At 58.0% G+C, this 23,817-nt stretch overlaps 2 protein-coding genes across 5 annotated transcripts in view; one reads left to right on the top strand and one right to left on the bottom strand.

Annotated features, from left to right (window-relative positions):
* The window catches only part of LOC132387796 (NACHT, LRR and PYD domains-containing protein 3-like), a 90,537-nt gene that overhangs the window by 45,419 nt on the left and 21,301 nt on the right, over nucleotides 1-23,817 (top strand). The gene's annotated exons all lie outside the window — the stretch shown is intronic.
* Nucleotides 14,494-15,791, bottom strand: LOC132387788 (keratin-associated protein 5-4-like). The gene is made up of 2 exons (XM_059960158.1): nucleotides 15,019-15,791; nucleotides 14,494-14,903 (listed from the first exon to the last, which is right to left on the bottom strand). The coding sequence occupies exons 1-2, from the start codon at nucleotides 15,789-15,791 to the stop codon at nucleotides 14,747-14,749; spliced, it is 930 nt and encodes a 309-aa protein (XP_059816141.1). The 3' UTR covers nucleotides 14,494-14,746.

Genomic DNA, 23,817 nt, shown 5'->3' with positions numbered 1-23,817 from the left:
TCTGACACACTGTGAGACCCCACACACCCCTGACAGGGTCTGACACACTGTGACACCCCACACACCCCTGACAGGGTCCTGTCACATTGTGCAACCACACACCCCTGACATGGTCTAGACAGACTGTCAGACGCCACACACCCCTGACAGGGCCCTGACACACTGTGAGACCTCACACACCCCTGACAGGGTCCTGACACACTGTGAGACTCCACACACCCCTGACAGGGTCCTGAGATACTGTGAGACCTCACACACCCCTGACAGGGTCCGGACACACTGTGAGACCCCACACACCCCTGACAGGGTCCTGACACACTGTGAGACCTCACACACCCCTGACAGGGTCCTGACACACTGTGAGACCCCACACACCCCTGACAGGGTCCTGACACACTGTGAGAGCCCACACACCCCTGTCAGGGTCCTGTCACATTGTGCAACCACACACACCTGACAGGGTCCTGACACACCAAGAGACACCACAGCCTCCTAAGACGATCCTCAGAAACAGTCAGACCACCCACACACCCCTGACAGGGACCTGAGATACTGTGGGACCCCACACACCCCGGACAGGGTCCTGACACACTGTGAGACCCCACAAATCCATGGCAGGGTCCTGACACACTGTGAGACCCCACACACCCCTGACAGGGACCTGAGATACTGTGGGACACCACACAACCCGACAGGGTCCTGACACACTGTGAGACCCCACACTCCCCTGACAGGGACCTGAGATACTGTGGGACACCACACACCCCTGACAGGGTCCTGACACACTATGAGACCCCACACACCCCTGACAGGATCCTGACACACTGTGAGACCCCACTCACCCCTGACAGGGTCTGACACACTGTGACACCCCACACACCCTTGTCCAGGTCCCGACACACTGTGAGACACCACATAACACTGAAGGGTCCTGATACACTGTGAGACCAACACACACACACCTGACAGAATACAGTCACATTCTGAGACCCCACATACCTGACAGGGTCCTGACACACTGTGGGACCCCACCCATCTCTAACACGGTCCTGACACACTGTGAGACACCACACACCCCTGACAGGGTCCTGACACACTGTGAGACCCCACACACCCCTGACAGGATCCTGACACACTGAGAGACCCCACTCACCCATGACAGGGTCTGACACACTGTGAGACCCCACACACCCCTGACAGGGTCTGACACACTGTGACACCCCACACACCCCTGACAGGGTCCTGTCACATTGTGCAACCACACACCCCTGACATGGTCTAGACAGACTGTCAGACGCCACACACCCCTGACAGGGCCCTGACACACTGTGAGACCTCACACACCCCTGACAGGGTCCAGACACACTGTGAGACTCCACACACCCCTGACAGGGTCCTGAGATACTGTGAGACCTCACACACCCCTGACAGGGTCCTGACACACTGTGAGACCCCACACACCCCTGACAGGGTCCTGACACACTGTGAGACCCCACACACCCCTGACAGGGTCCTGACACACTGTGAGACCCCACACACCCCTGACAGGGTCCTGACACACTGTGAGACCCCACACACCCCAGACAGGGTCCTGACACACTGTGAGACCCCACACATCCATGGCAGAGTCCTGACACACTGTGAGACCCCACACACCCCTGACAGGGTCCTGACACACTGTGAGACCCCACACACCCCTGACAGGGCCCTGACACACTGTGAGACCCCACACACCCCTGACAGGGTCCTGACACACTGTGAGACCCCACACACCCCTGACAGGGTCCTGACACACTGTGAGACCCCACACACCCCTGACAGGGTCCTGAGACATTGTGAGACCCCACACAGCCCTGACAGGGTCCTGACACACTGTGAAACTCCACACACCCCTGACAGGGACCTGACACACTGTGAGACCGCACACATCCATGACAGGGTCCTGACACACTGTGAGACCCCACACAACACTGACAGGGTCCTGACACACTGTGAGACCACACACATCCATGACAGGGTCCTGAGACATTGTGAGACCCCACACAGCCCTGACAGGGTCCTGACACACTGTGAGACTCCACACACCCCTGACAGGGACCTGACACACTGTGAGACCGCACACATCCATGACAGGGTCCTGACACACTGTGAGACACCACACACCCCTGACAGGATCCTGACACACTGTGAGACCCCACTCACCCATGACAGGGTCTGACACACTGTGAGACCCCACTCACCCCTGACAGGGTCTGACACACTGTGAGACACCACACACCCCTGACAGGGTCCTGACACACTGTGAGACCCCACTCACCCCTGACAGGGTCTGACACACTGTGAGACACCACACACCCCTGACAGGATCCTGACACACTGTGAGACCCCACACACCCCTGACAGGATCCTGACACACTGTGAGACCCCACTCACCCATGACAGGGTCTGACACACTGTGAGACACCACACACCCCTGACAGGGTCCTGACACACTGTGAGACACCACACACCCCTGACAGGGTCCTGACACACTGTGAGACCCCACACACCCCTGACAGGATCCTGACACACTGTGAGACCCCACTCACCCATGACAGGGTCTGACACACTGTGAGACCCCACACACCCCTGACAGGGTCTGACACACTGTGACACCCCACACACCCCTGACAGGGTCCTGTCACATTGTGCAACCACACACCCCTGACATGGTCTAGACAGACTGTCAGACGCCACACACCCCTGACAGGGCCCTGACACACTGTGAGACCTCACACACCCCTGACAGGGTCCTGACACACTGTGAGACTCCACACACCCCTGACAGGGTCCTGAGATACTGTGAGACCTCACACACCCCTGACAGGGTCCGGACACACTGTGAGACCCCACACACCCCTGACAGGGTCCTGACACACTGTGAGACCTCACACACCCCTGACAGGGTCCTGACACACTGTGAGACCCCACACACCCCTGACAGGGTCCTGACACACTGTGAGAGCCCACACACCCCTGTCAGGGTCCTGTCACATTGTGCAACCACACACACCTGACAGGGTCCTGACACACCAAGAGACACCACAGCCTCCTAAGACGATCCTCAGAAACAGTCAGACCACCCACACACCCCTGACAGGGACCTGAGATACTGTGGGACCCCACACACCCCGGACAGGGTCCTGACACACTGTGAGACCCCACAAATCCATGGCAGGGTCCTGACACACTGTGAGACCCCACACACCCCTGACAGGGACCTGAGATACTGTGGGACACCACACAACCCGACAGGGTCCTGACACACTGTGAGACCCCACACTCCCCTGACAGGGACCTGAGATACTGTGGGACACCACACACCCCTGACAGGGTCCTGACACACTATGAGACCCCACACACCCCTGACAGGATCCTGACACACTGTGAGACCCCACTCACCCCTGACAGGGTCTGACACACTGTGACACCCCACACACCCTTGTCCAGGTCCCGACACACTGTGAGACACCACATAACACTGAAGGGTCCTGATACACTGTGAGACCAACACACACACACCTGACAGAATACAGTCACATTCTGAGACCCCACATACCTGACAGGGTCCTGACACACTGTGGGACCCCACCCATCTCTAACACGGTCCTGACTCACTGTGAGAGCCCACACACCCCTGTCAGGAGCCTGACACACTGTGAGACCCCACATACCCCTGACAGGGTCCTGGCACACTGTGAGACCCCACACACCCCTGACAGGGCCCTGACACACTGTGAGACTCCACACACCCCTGACAGGATCCAGACACACAGTGAGACCCCACACACCCCTGACAGGGTCCTGACACACTGTGGGACACCACAAAACCCGACAGGGTCCTGACACACTGTGAGACCCCACACATACCTGACAGGGTCCTGACACACTGTGAGACCCCACACATCCATGACAGGGTCCTGACACACTGTGAGACCCCACACACCCCTGACAGGGTCCTGACACACTATGAGTCCCCACACACCCCTGACAGGATCCTGACACACTGTGAGACCCCAGTCACCCCTGACAGGGTCTGACACACTGTGACACCCCACACACCGCTGTCCAGGTCCCGACACACTGTGAGACACCACATAACACTGAAGGGTCCTGATACACTGTGAGACCAACACACACACACCTGACAGAATACAGTCACATTCTGAGACCCCACATACCTGACAGGGCCCTGACACACTGTGGGACTCCACCCATCTCTAACACGGTCCTGACTCACTGTGAGAGCCCACACACCCCTGTCAGGGTCCTGTCACATTGTGCAACCACACACACCTGACAGGGTCCTGACACACCAAGAGACACCACAGCCTCCTAAGACGATCCTCAGAAACAGTCAGACCACCCACACACCCCTGACAGGGTCCTGACACACTGTGAGACCCCACACACCCCTGACAGGGTCCTGACACACTGTGAGACCCCACACACCCCTGACAGGGTCCTGAGACATTGTGAGACCCCACACAGCCCTGACAGGGTCCTGACACACTGTGAGACTCCACACACCCCTGACAGGGACCTGAGATACTGTGGGACACCACACACCCCTGACAGGGCCCTGACACACTGTGAGACCCCACACACCCCTGACAGGGTCCTGACACACTGTGAGACTCCACACACCCCTGACAGGATCCAGACACACAGTGAGACCCCACACACCCCTGACAGGTTCCTGACACACTGTGGGACTCCACACAACCCGACAGGGTCCTGACACACTGTGGGACCCCACACAACCCTGACAGGGTCCTGACACACTGTGAGACCGCACACATCCATGACAGGGTCCTGACACACTGTGAGACCCCACACAACACTGACAGGGTCCTGACACACTGTGAGACCGCACACATCCATGACAGGTTCCTGACACACTGTGAGATCCCACACACACCGGACAGGATCCTGACACACTGTGAGACACCACACACCCCTGACAGGGTCCTGACACACTGTGAGACCGCACACATCCATGACAGGGTCCTGACACACTGTGAGACCCCACACAACACTGACAGGATCCTGACACACTGTGAGACCCCACATACCCCTGACAGGATCCTGACACACTGTGAGACCCCACTCACCCATGACAGGGTCTGACACACTGTGAGACACCACACACCCCTGACAGGGTCCTGACACACTGTGAGACACCACTCACCCCTGACAGGGTCCTGACACACTGTGAGACCCCACACACCCCTGACAGGATCCTGACACACTGTGAGACCCCACTCACCCATGACAGGGTCTGACACACTGTGAGACCCCACACACCCCTGACAGGGTCTGACACACTGTGACACCCCACACACCCCTGACAGGGTCCTGTCACATTGTGCAACCACACACCCCTGACATGGTCTAGACAGACTGTCAGACGCCACACACCCCTGACAGGGCCCTGACACACTGTGAGACCTCACACACCCCTGACAGGGTCCTGACACACTGTGAGACCTCACACACTCCTGACAGGGTCCTGACACACTGTGAGACTCCACACACCCCTGACAGGGTCCTGAGATACTGTGAGACCTCACACACCCCTGACAGGGTCCTGACACACTGTGAGACCCCACACACCCCTGACAGGGTCCTGACACACTGTGAGACCTCACACACCCCTGACAGGGTCCTGACACACTGTGAGAGCCCACACACCCCTGTCAGGGTCCTGTCACATTGTGCAACCACACACACCTGACAGGGTCCTGACACACCAAGAGACACCACAGCCTCCTAAGACGATCCTCAGAAACAGTCAGACCACCCACACACCCCTGACAGGGACCTGAGATACTGTGGGACCCCACACACCCCGGACAGGTTCCTGACACACTGTGAGACCCCACAAATCCATGGCAGGGTCCTGACACACTGTGAGACCCCACACACCCCTGACAGGGACCTGAGATACTGTGGGACACCACACAACCCGACAGGGTCCTGACACACTGTGAGACCCCACACTCCCCTGACAGGGACCTGAGATACTGTGGGACACCACACACCCCTGACAGGGTCCTGACACACTATGAGACCCCACACACCCCTGACAGGATCCTGACACACTGTGAGACCCCACTCACCCCTGACAGGGTCTGACACACTGTGACACCCCACACACCCTTGTCCAGGTCCCGACACACTGTGAGACACCACATAACACTGAAGGGTCCTGATACACTGTGAGACCAACACACACACACCTGACAGAATACAGTCACATTCTGAGACCCCACATACCTGACAGGGTCCTGACACACTGTGGGACCCCACACACCCCGGACAGGGTCTGACACACTGTGGGACCCCACACACCACTGACAGGGTCCGGACACACTGTGAGACCCCACACATCACTGACAGGGTCCTGACACACTGTGAGACCCACACACCCCTGACAGGGTCCTGACACACTGTGAGACCCCACACACACCTGACAGGGTCCTGACACACTGTGAGACCCCACACACCCCGGACAGGGTCTGACACACTGTGGGACCCCACACACCACTGACAGGGTCCTGACACACTGTGAGACCCACACACCCCTGACAGGGTCCTGACACACTGTGAGACCCCACACACTCCTGACAGGATCCAGACACACAGTGAGACCCCACACACCCCTGACAGGGTCCTGACACACTGTGAGACCCACACACCCCTGACAGGTTCCTGACACACTGTGGGACACCACACAACCCGACAGGGTCCTGACACACTGTGAGACCCCACACACCCCTGACAGGGTCCTGACACACTGTGAGACCGCACACATCCATGACAGGGTCCTGACACACTGTGAGACCCCACACAACCCTGACAGGGTCCTGACACACTGTGAGACCGCACACATCCATGACAGGGTCCTGACACACTGTGAGATCCCACACACCCCTGACAGGGTCCTGACACACTGTGAGACCCCACTCACCCCTGACAGGGTCCTGACACACTGTGAGACCCCACTCACCCATGACAGGGTCCTGACACACTGTGAGACACCACACACCCCTGACAGGGTCCTGACACACTGTGAGACCCCACACACCCCTGACAGGATCCTGACACACTGTGAGACCCCACTCACCCATGACAGGGTCTGACACACTGTGAGACACCACACACCCCTGACAGGGTCCTGACACACTGTGAGACACCACACACCCCTGACAGGGTCCTGACACACTGAGAGACCCCACACACCCCTGACAGGATCCTGACACACTGTGAGACCCCACTCACCCATGACACGGTCTGACACACTGTGAGACCCCACACACCCCTGACAGGGTCCGGACACACTGTGAGACCCCACACACCCCTGACAGGGTCCTGACACACTGTGAGACCTCACACACCCCTGACAGGGTCCTGACACACTGTGAGACCCCACACACCCCTGACAGGGTCCTGACACACTGTGAGAGCCCACACACCCCTGTCAGGGTCCTGTCACATTGTGCAACCACACACACCTGACAGGGTCCTGACACACCAAGAGACACCACAGCCTCCTAAGACGATCCTCAGAAACAGTCAGACCACCCACACACCCCTGACAGGGACCTGAGATACTGTGGGACCCCACACACCCCGGACAGGGTCCTGACACACTGTGAGACCCCATAAATCCATGGCAGGGTCCTGACACACTGTGAGACCCCACACACCCCTGACAGGGACCTGAGATACTGTGGGACACCACACAACCCGACAGGGTCCTGACACACTGTGAGACCCCACACTCCCCTGACAGGGACCTGAGATACTGTGGGACACCACACACCCCTGACAGGGTCCTGACACACTATGAGACCCCACACACCCCTGACAGGATCCTGACACACTGTGAGACCCCACTCACCCCTGACAGGGTCTGACACACTGTGACACCCCACACACCCTTGTCCAGGTCCCGACACACTGTGAGACACCACATAACACTGAAGGGTCCTGATACACTGTGAGACCAACACACACACACCTGACACAATACAGTCACATTCTGAGACCCCACATACCTGACAGGGTCCTGACACACTGTGGGACCCCACCCATCTCTAACACGGTCCTGACTCACTGTGAGAGCCCACACACCCCTGTCAGGAGCCTGACACACTGTGAGACCCCACATACCCCTGACAGGGTCCTGGCACACTGTGAGACCCCACACACCCCTGACAGGGCCCTGACACACTGTGAGACTCCACACACCCCTGACAGGATCCAGACACACAGTGAGACCCCACACACCCCTGACAGGGTCCTGACACACTGTGGGACACCACAAAACCCGACAGGGTCCTGACACACTGTGAGACCCCACACATACCTGACAGGGTCCTGACACACTGTGAGACCCCACACATCCATGACAGGGTCCTGACACACTATGAGACCCCACTCACCCCTGACAGGGTCCTGACACACTATGAGTCCCCACACACCCCTGACAGGATCCTGACACACTGTGAGACCCCACTCACCCCTGACAGGGTCTGACACACTGTGACACCCCACACACCGCTGTCCAGGTCCCGACACACTGTGAGACACCACATAACACTGAAGGGTCCTGATACACTGTGAGACCAACACACACACACCTGACAGAATACAGTCACATTCTGAGACCCCACATACCTGACAGGGCCCTGACACACTGTGGGACTCCACCCATCTCTAACACGGTCCTGACTCACTGTGAGAGCCCACACACCCCTGTCAGGGTCCTGTCACATTGTGCAACCACACACACCTGACAGGGTCCTGACACACCAAGAGACACCACAGCCTCCTAAGACGATCCTCAGAAACAGTCAGACCACCCACACACCCCTGACAGGGACCTGAGATTCTGTGGGACCCCACACACCCCGGACAGGGTCCTGACACACTGTGAGACCCCACACATCCATGGCAGAGTCCTGACACACTGTGAGACCACACACACCCCTGACAGGGTCCTGACACACTGTGAGACCCCACACACCCCTGACAGGGTCCTGACACACTGTGAGACCCCACACACCCCTGACAGGGTCCTGACACACTGTGAGACCCCACACACCCCTGACAGGGCCCTGACACACTGTGAGACCCCACACACCCCTGACAGGGTCCTGACACACTGTGAGACCCCACACACCCCTGACAGGGTCCTGACACACTGTGAGATCCCACACACACCTGACAGGATCCTGACACACTGTGAGACACCACACACCCCTGACAGGATCCTGACACACTGTGAGACCCCACACACCCCTGACAGGATCCTGACACACTGTGAGACACCACACACCCCTGACAGGGTCCTGACACACTGTGAGACCCCACTCACCCATGACAGGGTCCTGACACACTGTGAGACCCCACTCACCCATGACAGGGTCCTGACACACTGTGAGATCCCACACACACCTGACAGGGTCCTGACACACTGTGAGACCCCACACACCCCTGACAGGATCCTGACACACTGTGAGACCCCACTCACCCATGACAGGGTCTGACACACTGTGAGACACCACACACCCCTGACAGGGTCCTGACACACTGTGAGACACCACACACCCCTGACAGGGTCCTGACACACTGTGAGACCCCACACACCCCTGACAGGATCCTGACACACTGTGAGACCCCACTCACCCATGACAGGGTCTGACACACTGTGAGACCCCACACACCCCTGACAGGGTCTGACACACTGTGACACCCCACACACCCCTGACAGGGTCCTGTAACATTGTGCAACCACACACCCCTGACATGGTCTAGACAGACTGTCAGACGCCACACACCCCTGACAGGGCCCTGACACACTGTGAGACCCCACACACCCCTGACAGGGTCCTGACACACTGTGAGACCCCACACACCCCTGACAGGGCCCTGACACACTGTGAGACCCCGCACACCCCTGACAGGGTCCTGACACAGTGTGAGACCCCACACACCCCTGACAGGGCCCTGACACACTGTGAGACCCCACACACCCCTGACAGGGTCCTGACACACTGTGAGACCCCACACACCCCTGACAGGGTCCTGAGACATTGTGAGACCCCACACAGCCCTGACAGGGTCCTGACACACTGTGAGACTCCACACACCCCTGACAGGGACCTGAGATACTGTGGGACACCACACACCCCTGACAGGGCCCTGACACACTGTGAGACCCCACACACCCCTGACAGGGTCCTGACACACTGTGAGACTCCACACACCCCTGACAGGATCCAGACACACAGTGAGACCCCACACACCCCTGACAGGGTCCTGACACACTGTGAGACCCCACACAACACTGACAGGGTCCTGACACACTGTGAGACCGCACACATCCATGACAGGTTCCTGACACACTGTGAGATCCCACACACACCGGACAGGATCCTGACACAGTGTGAGACCCCACACAACACTGACAGGGTCCTGACACACTGTGAGACCCCACACACCCGACAGGGTCCTGACACACTGTGAGACCCTACACACCCCTGACAGGGTCCTGACACACTGTGAGACACCACACATCCATGTCAGAGTCCTGACACACTGTGAGATCCCACACACCCCTGACAGGGTCCTGACACACTGTGAGACCCCACACACCCCTGACAGGGTCCTGACACACTGTGAGACACCACACATCCATGGCAGAGTCCTGACACACTGTGAGATCCCACACACCCCTGACAGGGTCCTGACACACTGTGAGACCCCACACACCCCTGACAGGGTCCTGACCCACTGTGAGACCCCACACACCCCTGACAGGGTCCTGACACACTGTGAGACCCCACACACCCCTGACAGGGTCTGACACACTGTGAGACCCCACTCACCCATGACAGGGTCTGACACACTGTGAGACACCACACACCCCTGACAGGGTCCTGACACACTGTGAGACACCACACACCCCTGACAGGGTCCTGACACACTGTGAGACCCCACACACCCCTGACAGGATCCTGACACACAGTGAGACCCCACACACCCCTGACAGGGCCCTGACACACTGTGAGACCCCACACACCCCTGACAGGGTCCTGACACACTGTGAGACCCCACACACGCACACCTGACAGAATACAGTCACATTCTGAGACCCTACATACCTGACAGGGTCCTGACACACTGTGGGACCCCACCCATCTCTAACACGGTCCTGACTCACTGTGAGAGCCCACACACCCCTATCAGGGTCCTGTCACATTGTGCAACCACACACACCTGACAGGGTCTAGACACACTGTCAGACGCCACACACCCCTGACAGGGTCCTGACACACTGTGAGACACCACACACCCCTGACAGGGACCTGACACACTGTGAGACCCCACACACCCCTGACAGGGTCCTGACACACTGTCAGACGCCACACAACCCGACAAGGTCCTGAGATACTGTGGGACACCACACACCCCTGACAGGGACCTGACACACTGTGAGATCCCACACACCCCTGACAGGGTCCTGACACACTGTGAGACCCCACACAATCCTGACAGGGACCTGAGATACTGTGGGACACCACACAACCCGACAGGGTCCTGACACTCTGTGAGACCCCACACTCCCCTGACAGGGACCTGAGATACTGTGGGACACCACACACCCCTGACAGGGTCCTGACACACTGTGAGACCCCACTCACCCCTGACAGGGTCTGACACACTGTGACACCCCACACACCCTTGTCCACGTCCCGACACACTGTGAGACACCACATAACACTGAAGGGTCCTGATACACTGTGAGACCAACACACACACACCTGACAGAATACAGTCACATTCTGAGACCCCACATACCTGACAGGGTCCTGACACACTGTGGGACCCCACACACCCCTGACAGGGTCTGACACACTGTGAGACCCCACACACCCCTGACAGGATCCTGACACACTGTGAGACCCCACTCACCCCTGACAGGGTCTGACACACTGTGACACCCCACACACCACTGACAGGGACCTGAGATACTGTGGGACACCACACACCCCTGACAGGGTCCTGACACACTGTGAGACCCCACACTCCCCTGACAGGGACCTGAGATACTGTGGGACACCACACACCCCTGACAGGGTCCTGACACACTGTGATGCCCCACAAACTCCTTTTAGGTTCCTGACACACTGTGAGACTCCACACACCCATGTCAGGAGCCTGACACACTGTGAGATCCCACATGTCTCTGACAGGGTCCTGACACACTGTGATGCCCCACAAACTCATTTTAGGCTCGTGACACACACTGAGAAGCCACACACACCTGCCAGGGTCTGGATGCACTGTGAAATTTCACACACACCTGGCGGTGTCCTGACACACTGTGAGACCCCACACACCCCTGACAGGGTCTGGACACACTGTAAGACCCCACACAATCCTGACAGTGTCCTGACACACTGTGAGACCTCACACATCCCTGACAGTGTCCTGACACACTGTGAGACCTCACACACCCCTGACAGGGTCTGGACACACGGTAAGACCCCACACAATCCTGACAGTGTCCTGACACACTGTGAGACCTCACACAATCCTGACAGTGTCATGACACACTGTGAGGCAGCAGATAATTCTGAAGGGTCCTTATACACTGTGAGACCCCAGACACATTTGACAGGATACAGTCACATTCTGAGACCCCACACACCTGACAGCGTCCTGACTCAGTGCGAGACCCCACACACCCCTCACAGGGCCCTGACACACTGTGATGCCCCACAAACTTATTTTAGGGTCCTGACACACAGAGAGAAGACACATATGCCTACCAGGGTCCGGACGCACTGTGAGATCCCAAACACCACTGACAGGGTCCTGACACACTGTGAGACCCCACACACCCCTGACAGGGTCCTGACACACTGTGAGACCCCACACACCCGTGACAGGGTCCTGACACACTGTGAGACCCCACACACCACTGACAGGGTCCTGACACACTGTGAGACCCCACACATCCCTGACACGTTCCTGACACACTGTGAGACCCCACACATCCCTGACACGGTCCTGACACACTGTGAGACCCCACACACCCGTGACAGGGTCCTGACACACTGTGAGACCCCACACACCCTTGTCAGGAGCCTGACACACTGTGCGATCCCACACGTCTCTGACAGGGTCATGACACACTGTGAGACCCCACACACCCCTGACAGGGTCCTGACACACTGTGAGACTCCACACACCCCTGACAGTGTCCTGACATACTGTGAGACCCCACACACCCCTGACAGGGTCCTGACACACTGTGAGACTCCACACACCCCTGACAGGGTCCTGACATACTGTGAGACCTCACACACCCCTGACAGGCTCCTGACACACTGTGAGACCCCACACACCCCTGACAGGGTCCTGACACACTGTGAGACCTCACACACCCCTGACAGGGTCCTGACACACTGTGAGACCCCACACTCCCCTGACAGGGACCTGAGATACTGTGGGACCCCACACACCACTGACAGGGTCCTGACACACTGTGAGACCCCACACACCCCTGACAGGGCCCTGACACACTGTGAGACCCAACACACCCCTGACAGGGCCCTGACACACTGTGAGACCCCACACCCCCCTGACAGGGACCTGAGATACTGTGGGACACCACACAACCCGACAGGGTCCTGACACACTGTGAGACCCCACACTCCCCTGACAGGGACCTGACACACTATGAGACCCCACACACCCCTGACCGGATCCTGACACACTGTGACACCCCACACACCCCTGTCCAGGTCCCAACACACTGTGAGACACCACATAACACTGAAGGGTCCTCATACACTGTGAGACCAACACACACACACACCTGACAGAATACAGTCACATTCTGAGACCCCACATACCTGACAGGGTCCTGGCACACTGTGGGACTCCACCCATCTCTAACACGGTCCTGACTCACTGTGAGAGCCCACACACCCCTGTCAGGGTCCTGTCACATTGTGCAACCACTCACACCTGACAGGGTCTAGACACACTGTCAGACGACACACACCCCTGACAGGGCCCTGACACACTGTGAGACACCACACACCCCTGACAGGGTCCTGACACACTGTGAGACCCCACACACCATGACAGGGTCCTGACACACTGTGAGATCCCACACAATCCTGACAGGGACCTGAGATACTGTGGGACACCACACAACCCGACAGGGACCTGACACACTGTGAGACCCCACACACCCTTGACAGGGTCCTGAGACATTGTGAGACCCCACACACCCCTGACAGGGTCCTGACACACTGTGAGACTCCACACACCCCTGACAGGATCCAGACACACAGTGAGACCCCACACACCCCTGACAGGGTCCTGACTCACTGTGAGACACCACACACTCCTGACAGGGTCCTGACACACTGTGGGACAGCAGATAATTCTGAAGGGTCCTGATACACTGTGAGACCCCAGACACACCTGACAGGATACAGTCACATTCTGAGACCCCACACACCCCTAGCAGGATCCTGACACTCTCTGAGACCCCACACACCCCTAGCAGGGTCCTGACACACTGTGAGATTCCACACACCCATGTCAGGAGCCTGACACACTGTGAGATCCCACACGTCTCTGACAGGGTCCTGACACTCTGTGATGCCCCACAAACTCATTTTAGGTTCCTGACACACACTGAGAAGCAACACACACCTGCCAGGGTCTGAACGCACTGTGAAATCCCACACACTCCTGGAAGTGTCCTGACACACTGTGAGACCCCACACACCACTGACAGGGTCCTGACACATTGTGAGACCCACACACTCCTGACAGGGTCCTGACACACTGTGAGACCCCACACACTCCTGACAGGGTCCTGACACACTGAGTGACCCCACACACCACTGACAGGGTCCTGACACACAGTGAGACCCCACACACCCCTGACGGGGTGCTGACACACTGTGAGACCCCACACACCCTTGACAGGGTCCTGACACACTGTGAGACCCCACACACCACTGACAGGGTCCTGACACACTGTGAGACCCCACACACCCCTGACAGTGCCCTGACTCACTGTGAGACCCCACACACCCCTGACATTGTCCTGACGCACTGTGAGACCCCACACATGCCTGACGGGATCCTGACACACGGTGAGACCCCACACACCCCTGACAGGGTCCTGACGCACTGTGAGACCCCACACACCCCTGACAGGGTCCTGACACACTGTGAGAACTCACACATCCCTGACATGGTCCTGACACACTGTGAGACCCCACACATCCCTGTCCAGGTCCCGACACACTGTGAGACAGCACATAACTCTGAAGGGTCCGGATGCACTGTGAATCCCAACTCACACCTCCAAGGATACAGTTACATTGTGAGATCCCACACCCCTGACAGGGTCCTGACACACTTTGAGACCCCACACACCCCTGTCCAGGTCCCGACACACTGTGAGATACCACATAACACTGAAGGGTCCTGACACACTGTGAGATCCCACACACGCCTGACAGAGTCTGACACACTGTGACACCCCACACACCCCTGTCCAGGTCCCGACACACTTTGAGACCCCACACACCCCTGACAGGGTCCCGACACACTGTGACACCCCACACACCCCTGTCCAGGTCCCGACACACTGTGAGACACCACACACCCCTGTCCAGGTCCCGAAACACTGTGAGACACCACATAACACTGAAGGGTCCTGGTACACTGTGAGACCAACACACACACACCTGACAGAATACAGTCACATTCTGAGACCCCACATACCTGACAGGGTCCAGACACACTGTGGGTCTCCACCCATCTCTAACACGGTCCTGACTCACTGTGAGAGCCCACACACCCCTGTCAGGGTCCTGTCACATTGTGCAACCACACACACCTGACAGGGTCCTGACACACCAAGAGACACCACAGCCTCCTAAGACGATCCTCAGAAACAGTCAGACCACCCACACACCCCTGACAGGGTCCTGACACACTGTGAGACCCCACACACCCCTGACAGGGTCCTGACACACTGTGAGACCCCACACACCACTGACAGGGTCCTGACACACTGTGAGATCCCACACACACCTGACAGGATCCTGACACACTGTGAGACACCACACACCCCTGACAGGATCCTGACACACTGTGAGACCCCACACACCCCTGACAGGATCCTGACACACTGTGAGACACCACACACCCCTGACAGGGTCCTGACACACTGTGAGACCCCACTCACCCATGACAGGGTCCTGACACACTGTGAGACCCCACTCACCCATGACAGGGTCCTGACACACTGTGAGATCCCACACACACCTGACAGGGTCCTGACACACTGTGAGACCCCACACACCCCTGACAGGATCCTGACACACTGTGAGACCCCACTCACCCATGACAGGGTCTGACACACTGTGAGACACCACACACCCCTGACAGGGTCCTGACACACTGTGAGACACCACACACCCCTGACAGGGTCCTGACACACTGTGAGACCCCACACACCCCTGACAGGATCCTGACACACTGTGAGACCCCACTCACCCATGACAGGGTCTGACACACTGTGAGACCCCACACACCCCTGACAGGGTCTGACACACTGTGACACCCCACACACCCCTGACAGGGTCCTGTAACATTGTGCAACCACACACCCCTGACATGGTCTAGACAGACTGTCAGACGCCACACACCCCTGACAGGGCCCTGACACACTGTGAGACCCCACACACCCCTGACAGGGTCCTGACACACTGTGAGACCCCACACACCCCTGACAGGGCCCTGACACACTGTGAGACCCCGCACACCCCTGACAGGGTCCTGACACAGTGTGAGACCCCACACACCCCTGACAGGGCCCTGACACACTGTGAGACCCCACACACCCCTGACAGGGTCCTGACACACTGTGAGACCCCACACACCCCTGACAGGGTCCTGAGACATTGTGAGACCCCACACAGCCCTGACAGGGTCCTGACACACTGTGAGACTCCACACACCCCTGACAGGGACCTGAGATACTGTGGGACACCACACACCCCTGACAGGGCCCTGACACACTGTGAGACCCCACACACCCCTGACAGGGTCCTGACACACTGTGAGACTCCACACACCCCTGACAGGATCCAGACACACAGTGAGACCCCACACACCCCTGACAGGGTCCTGACACACTGTGAGACCCCACACAACACTGACAGGGTCCTGACACACTGTGAGACCGCACACATCCATGACAGGTTCCTGACACACTGTGAGATCCCACACACACCGGACAGGATCCTGACACACTGTGAGACACCACACACCCCTGACAGGGTCCTGACACACTGTGAGACCCCACACACCCGACAGGGTCCTGACACACTGTGAGACCCTACACACCCCTGACAGGGTCCTGACACACTGTGAGACACCACACATCCATGTCAGAGTCCTGACACACTGTGAGATCCCACACACCCCTGACAGGGTCCTGACACACTGTGAGACCCCACACACCCCTGACAGGGTCCTGACACACTGTGAGACACCACACATCCATGGCAGAGTCCTGACACACTGTGAGATCCCACACACCCCTGACAGGGTCCTGACACACTGTGAGACCCCACACACCCCTGACAGGGTCCTGACCCACTGTGAGACCCCACACACCCCTGACAGGGTCCTGACACACTGTGAGACCCCACACACCCCTGACAGGGTCTGACACACTGTGAGACCCCACTCACCCATGACAGGGTCTGACACACTGTGAGACACCACACACCCCTGACAGGGTCCTGACACACTGTGAGACACCACACACCCCTGACAGGGTCCTGACACACTGTGAGACCCCACACACCCCTGACAGGATCCTGACACACAGTGAGACCCCACACACCCCTGACAGGGCCCTGACACACTGTGAGACCCCACACACCCCTGACAGGGTCCTGACACACTGTGAGACCCCACACACGCACACCTGACAGAATACAGTCACATTCTGAGACCCTACATACCTGACAGGGTCCTGACACACTGTGGGACCCCACCCATCTCTAACACGGTCCTGACTCACTGTGAGAGCCCACACACCCCTATCAGGGTCCTGTCACATTGTGCAACCACACACACCTGACAGGGTCTAGACACACTGTCAGACGCTACACACCCCTGACAGGGACCTGACACACTGTGAGACCCCACACACCCCTGACAGGGTCCTGACACACTGTGAGATCCCACACACCACTGACAGGGTCCTGACACACTGTGAGATCCCACACACCACTGACAGGGTCCTGACACACTGTGAGACCCCACACAATCCTGACAGGGACCTGAGATACTGTGGGACACCACACAACCCGACAGGGTCCTGACACTCTGTGAGACCCCACACTCCCCTGACAGGGACCTGAGATACTGTGGGACACCACACACCCCTGACAGGGTCCTGACACACTGTGATGCCCCACAAACTCCTTTTAGGTTCCTGACACACTGTGAGACTCCACACACCCATGTCAGGAGCCTGACACACTGTGAGATCCCACATGTCTCTGACAGGGTCCTGACACACTGTGATGCCCCACAAACTCATTTTAGGCTCGTGACACACACTGAGAAGCCACACACACCTGCCAGGGTCTGGATGCACTGTGAAATTTCACACACACCTGGCGGTGTCCTGACACACTGTGAGACCCCACACACCCCTGACAGGGTCTGGACACACTGTAAGACCCCACACAATCCTGACAGTGTCCTGACACACTGTGAGACCTCACACATCCCTGACAGTGTCCTGACACACTGTGAGACCTCACACACCCCTGACAGGGTCTGGACACACGGTAAGACCCCACACAATCCTGACAGTGTCCTGACACACTGTGAGACCTCACACAATCCTGACAGTGTCATGACACACTGTGAGGCAGCAGATAATTCTGAAGGGTCCTTATACACTGTGAGACCCCAGACACATTTGACAGGATACAGTCACATTCTGAGACCCCACACACCTGACAGCGTCCTGACTCAGTGCGAGACCCCACACACCCCTCACAGGGCCCTGACACACTGTGATGCCCCACAAACTTATTTTAGGGTCCTGACACACAGAGAGAAGACACATATGCCTACCAGGGTCCGGACGCACTGTGAGATCCCAAACACCACTGACAGGGTCCTGACACACTGTGAGACCCCACACACCCCTGACAGGGTCCTGACACACTGTGAGACCCCACACACCCGTGACAGGGTCCTGACACACTGTGAGACCCCACACACCACTGACAGGGTCCTGACACACTGTGAGACCCCACACATCCCTGACACGTTCCTGACACACTGTGAGACCCCACACATCCCTGACACGGTCCTGACACACTGTGAGACCCCACACACCCGTGACAGGGTCCTGACACACTGTGAGACCCCACACACCCTTGTCAGGAGCCTGACACACTGTGCGATCCCACACGTCTCTGACAGGGTCATGACACACTGTGAGACCCCACACACCCCTGACAGGGTCCTGACACACTGTGAGACTCCACACACCCCTGACAGTGTCCTGACATACTGTGAGACCCCACACACCCCTGACAGGGTCCTGACACACTGTGAGACTCCACACACCCCTGACAGGGTCCTGACATACTGTGAGACCTCACACACCCCTGACAGGCTCCTGACACACTGTGAGACCCCACACACCCCTGACAGGGTCCTGACACACTGTGAGACCTCACACACCCCTGACAGGGTCCTGACACACTGTGAGACCCCACACTCCCCTGACAGGGACCTGAGATACTGTGGGACCCCACACACCACTGACAGGGTCCTGACACACTGTGAGACCCCACACACCCCTGACAGGGCCCTGACACACTGTGAGACCCAACACACCCCTGACAGGGCCCTGACACACTGTGAGACCCCACACCCCCCTGACAGGGACCTGACACACTATGAGACCCCACACACCCCTGACAGGATCCTGACACACTGTGAGACCCCACTCACCCCTGACAGGGTCCTGACACACAGTGAGACCCCACACCCCCCTGTCAGGGACCTGAGATACTGTGGGACACCACACAACCCGACAGGGTCCTGACACACTGTGAGACCCAACACTCCCCTGACAGGGACCTGACACACTATGAGACCCCACACACCCCTGACAGGATCCTGACACACTGTGAGACCCCACTCACCCCTGACAGGGTCCTGACACACTATGAGACCCCACACAACCCGACAGGGTCCTGACACACTATGAGACCCCACACACCCCTGACCGGATCCTGACACACTGTGACACCCCACACACCCCTGTCCAGGTCCCAACACACTGTGAGACACCACATAACACTGAAGGGTCCTCATACACTGTGAGACCAACACACACACACACCTGACAGAATACAGTCACATTCTGAGACCCCACATACCTGACAGGGTCCTGGCACACTGTGGGACTCCACCCATCTCTAACACGGTCCTGACTCACTGTGAGAGCCCACACACCCCTGTCAGGGTCCTGTCACATTGTGCAACCACTCACACCTGACAGGGTCTAGACACACTGTCAGACGACACACACCCCTGACAGGGCCCTGACACACTGTGAGACACCACACACCCCTGACAGGGACCTGAGATACTGTGGGACACCACACACCCCTGACAGGGTCCTGACACACTGTGAGACCCCACACACCATGACAGGGTCCTGACACACTGTGAGATCCCACACAATCCTGACAGGGACCTGAGATACTGTGGGACCCCACACACCCTTGACAGGGTCCTGAGACATTGTGAGACCCCACACACCCCTGACAGGGTCCTGACACACTGTGAGACTCCACACACCCCTGACAGGGACCTGACACACTGTGAGACCCCACACACCCTTGACAGGGTCCTGAGACATTGTGAGACCCCACACACCCCTGACAGGATCCAGACACACAGTGAGACCCCACACACCCCTGACAGGGTCCTGACACACTGTGAGACGCCACACACTCCTGACAGGGTCCTGACACACTGTGGGACAGCAGATAATTCTGAAGGGTCCTGATACACTGTGAGACCCCAGACACACCTGACAGGATACAGTCACATTCTGAGACCCCACACACCCCTAGCAGGATCCTGACACTCTCTGAGACCCCACACACCCCTAGCAGGGTCCTGACACACTGTGAGATTCCACACACCCATGTCAGGAGCCTGACACACTGTGAGATCCCACACGTCTCTGACAGGGTCCTGACACTCTGTGATGCCCCACAAACTCATTTTAGGTTCCTGACACACACTGAGAAGCAACACACACCTGCCAGGGTCTGAACGCACTGTGAAATCCCACACACTCCTGGAAGTGTCCTGACACACTGTGAGACCCCACACACCACTGACAGGGTCCTGACACATTGTGAGACCCACACACTCCTGACAGGGTCCTGACACACTGTGAGACCCCACACACTCCTGACAGGGTCCTGACACACTGAGTGACCCCACACACCACTGACAGGGTCCTGACACACAGTGAGACCCCACACACCCCTGACGGGGTGCTGACACACTGTGAGACCCCACACACCCTTGACAGGGTCCTGACACACTGTGAGACCCCACACACCACTGACAGGGTCCTGACACACTGTGAGACCCCACACACCCCTGACAGTGCCCTGACTCACTGTGAGACCCCACACACCCCTGACATTGTCCTGACGCACTGTGAGACCCCACACATGCCTGACGGGATCCTGACACACGGTGAGACCCCACACACCCCTGACAGGGTCCTGACGCACTGTGAGACCCCACACACCCCTGACAGGGTCCTGACACACTGTGAGAACTCACACATCCCTGACATGGTCCTGACACACTGTGAGACCCCACACATCCCTGTCCAGGTCCCGACACACTGTGAGACAGCACATAACTCTGAAGGGTCCGGATGCACTGTGAATCCCAACTCACACCTCCAAGGATACAGTTACATTGTGAGATCCCACACCCCTGACAGGGTCCTGACACACTTTGAGACCCCACACACCCCTGTCCAGGTCCCGACACACTGTGAGATACCACATAACACTGAAGGGTCCTGACACACTGTGAGATCCCACACACGCCTGACAGAGTCTGACACACTGTGACACCCCACACACCCCTGTCCAGGTCCCGACACACTTTGAGACCCCACACACCCCTGACAGGGTCCCGACACACTGTGACACCCCACACACCCCTGTCCAGGTCCCGACACACTGTGAGACACCACACACCCCTGTCCAGGTCCCGAAACACTGTGAGACACCACATAACACTGAAGGGTCCTGGTACACTGTGAGACCAACACACACACACCTGACAGAATACAGTCACATTCTGAGACCCCACATACCTGACAGGGTCCAGACACACTGTGGGTCTCCACCCATCTCTAACACGGTCCTGACTCACTGTGAGAGCCCACACACCCCTGTCAGGGTCCTGTCACATTGTGCAACCACACACACCTGACAGGGTCTAGACACACTGTCAGACGCCATACACCACTGACAGGGCCCTGACACACTGTGAGACACCACACACCCCTGACAGGGTCCGGACACACTGTGAGACCCCACACAACCCGACAGGGTCCTGACACACTGTGAGACCCCACACACCCCTGACAGGGTCCTGACACACTGTGAGACCCCACACACCCCTGACAGGGTCCTGGCACACTGTGAGACCCCACACACCCCTGACAGGGCCCTGACACACTGTGAGACTCCACACACCCCTGACAGGATCCAGACACACTGTGAGACCCCACACACCCCTGACAGGGCCCTGACACACTGTGAGACCCCACACTCCCCTGACAGGGACCTGAGATACTGTGGGACACCACACATCCCTGACAGGGTCCTGACATACTGTGAGACCCCACACACCATTGACAGGGTCCTGACACACTGTGAGACCCCACACAATCCTGACAGGGACCTGAGATACTGTGGGACACCACACAACCCTGACAGGGTCCTGACATACTGTGAGACCCCACACACCCCTGACAGGGTCCTGACACACTGTGAGACCCCACACACCCCTGACAGGGTCCTGACACACTGTGACACCCCACACACCGCTGTCCAGGTCCCGACACACTGTGAGACACCACATAACACTGAAGGGTCCTGATACACTGTGAGACCAACACACACACACCTGACAGAATACAGTCACATTCTGAGACCCCACATACCTGACAGGGTCCTGACACACTGTGGGACTCCACCCATCTCTAACACGGTCCTGACTCACTGTGAGAGCCCACACACCCCTGTCAGGGTCCTGTCACATTGTGCAACCACACACACCTGACAGGGTCTAGACACACTGTCAGACGACACACACCACTGACAGGGACCTGACACACTGTGAGACCCCACACACCCCTGACAGGGTCCTGACTTACTGTGAGACCCCACACACCACTGACAGGGTCCTGACACACTGTGAGACCCCACACAATCCTGACAGGGACCTGACACACTGTGAGACCCCACACACCCCTGACAGGGACCTGAGATACTGTGGGACACCACACAACCCGACTGGGTCCTGACTCTCTGTGAGACCCCACACTCCCCTGACAGGGACCTGAGA

The sequence above is a fragment of the Hypanus sabinus genome, unplaced genomic scaffold (genome assembly GCF_030144855.1).
Source record: "Hypanus sabinus isolate sHypSab1 unplaced genomic scaffold, sHypSab1.hap1 scaffold_221, whole genome shotgun sequence".
In the NCBI taxonomy this organism is placed as follows: Eukaryota; Metazoa; Chordata; class Chondrichthyes; order Myliobatiformes; family Dasyatidae; genus Hypanus; species Hypanus sabinus.
The sequence above is the reverse complement of the archived record's forward strand: the minus strand, read 5'-3'. Positions and strand labels throughout refer to the sequence as shown.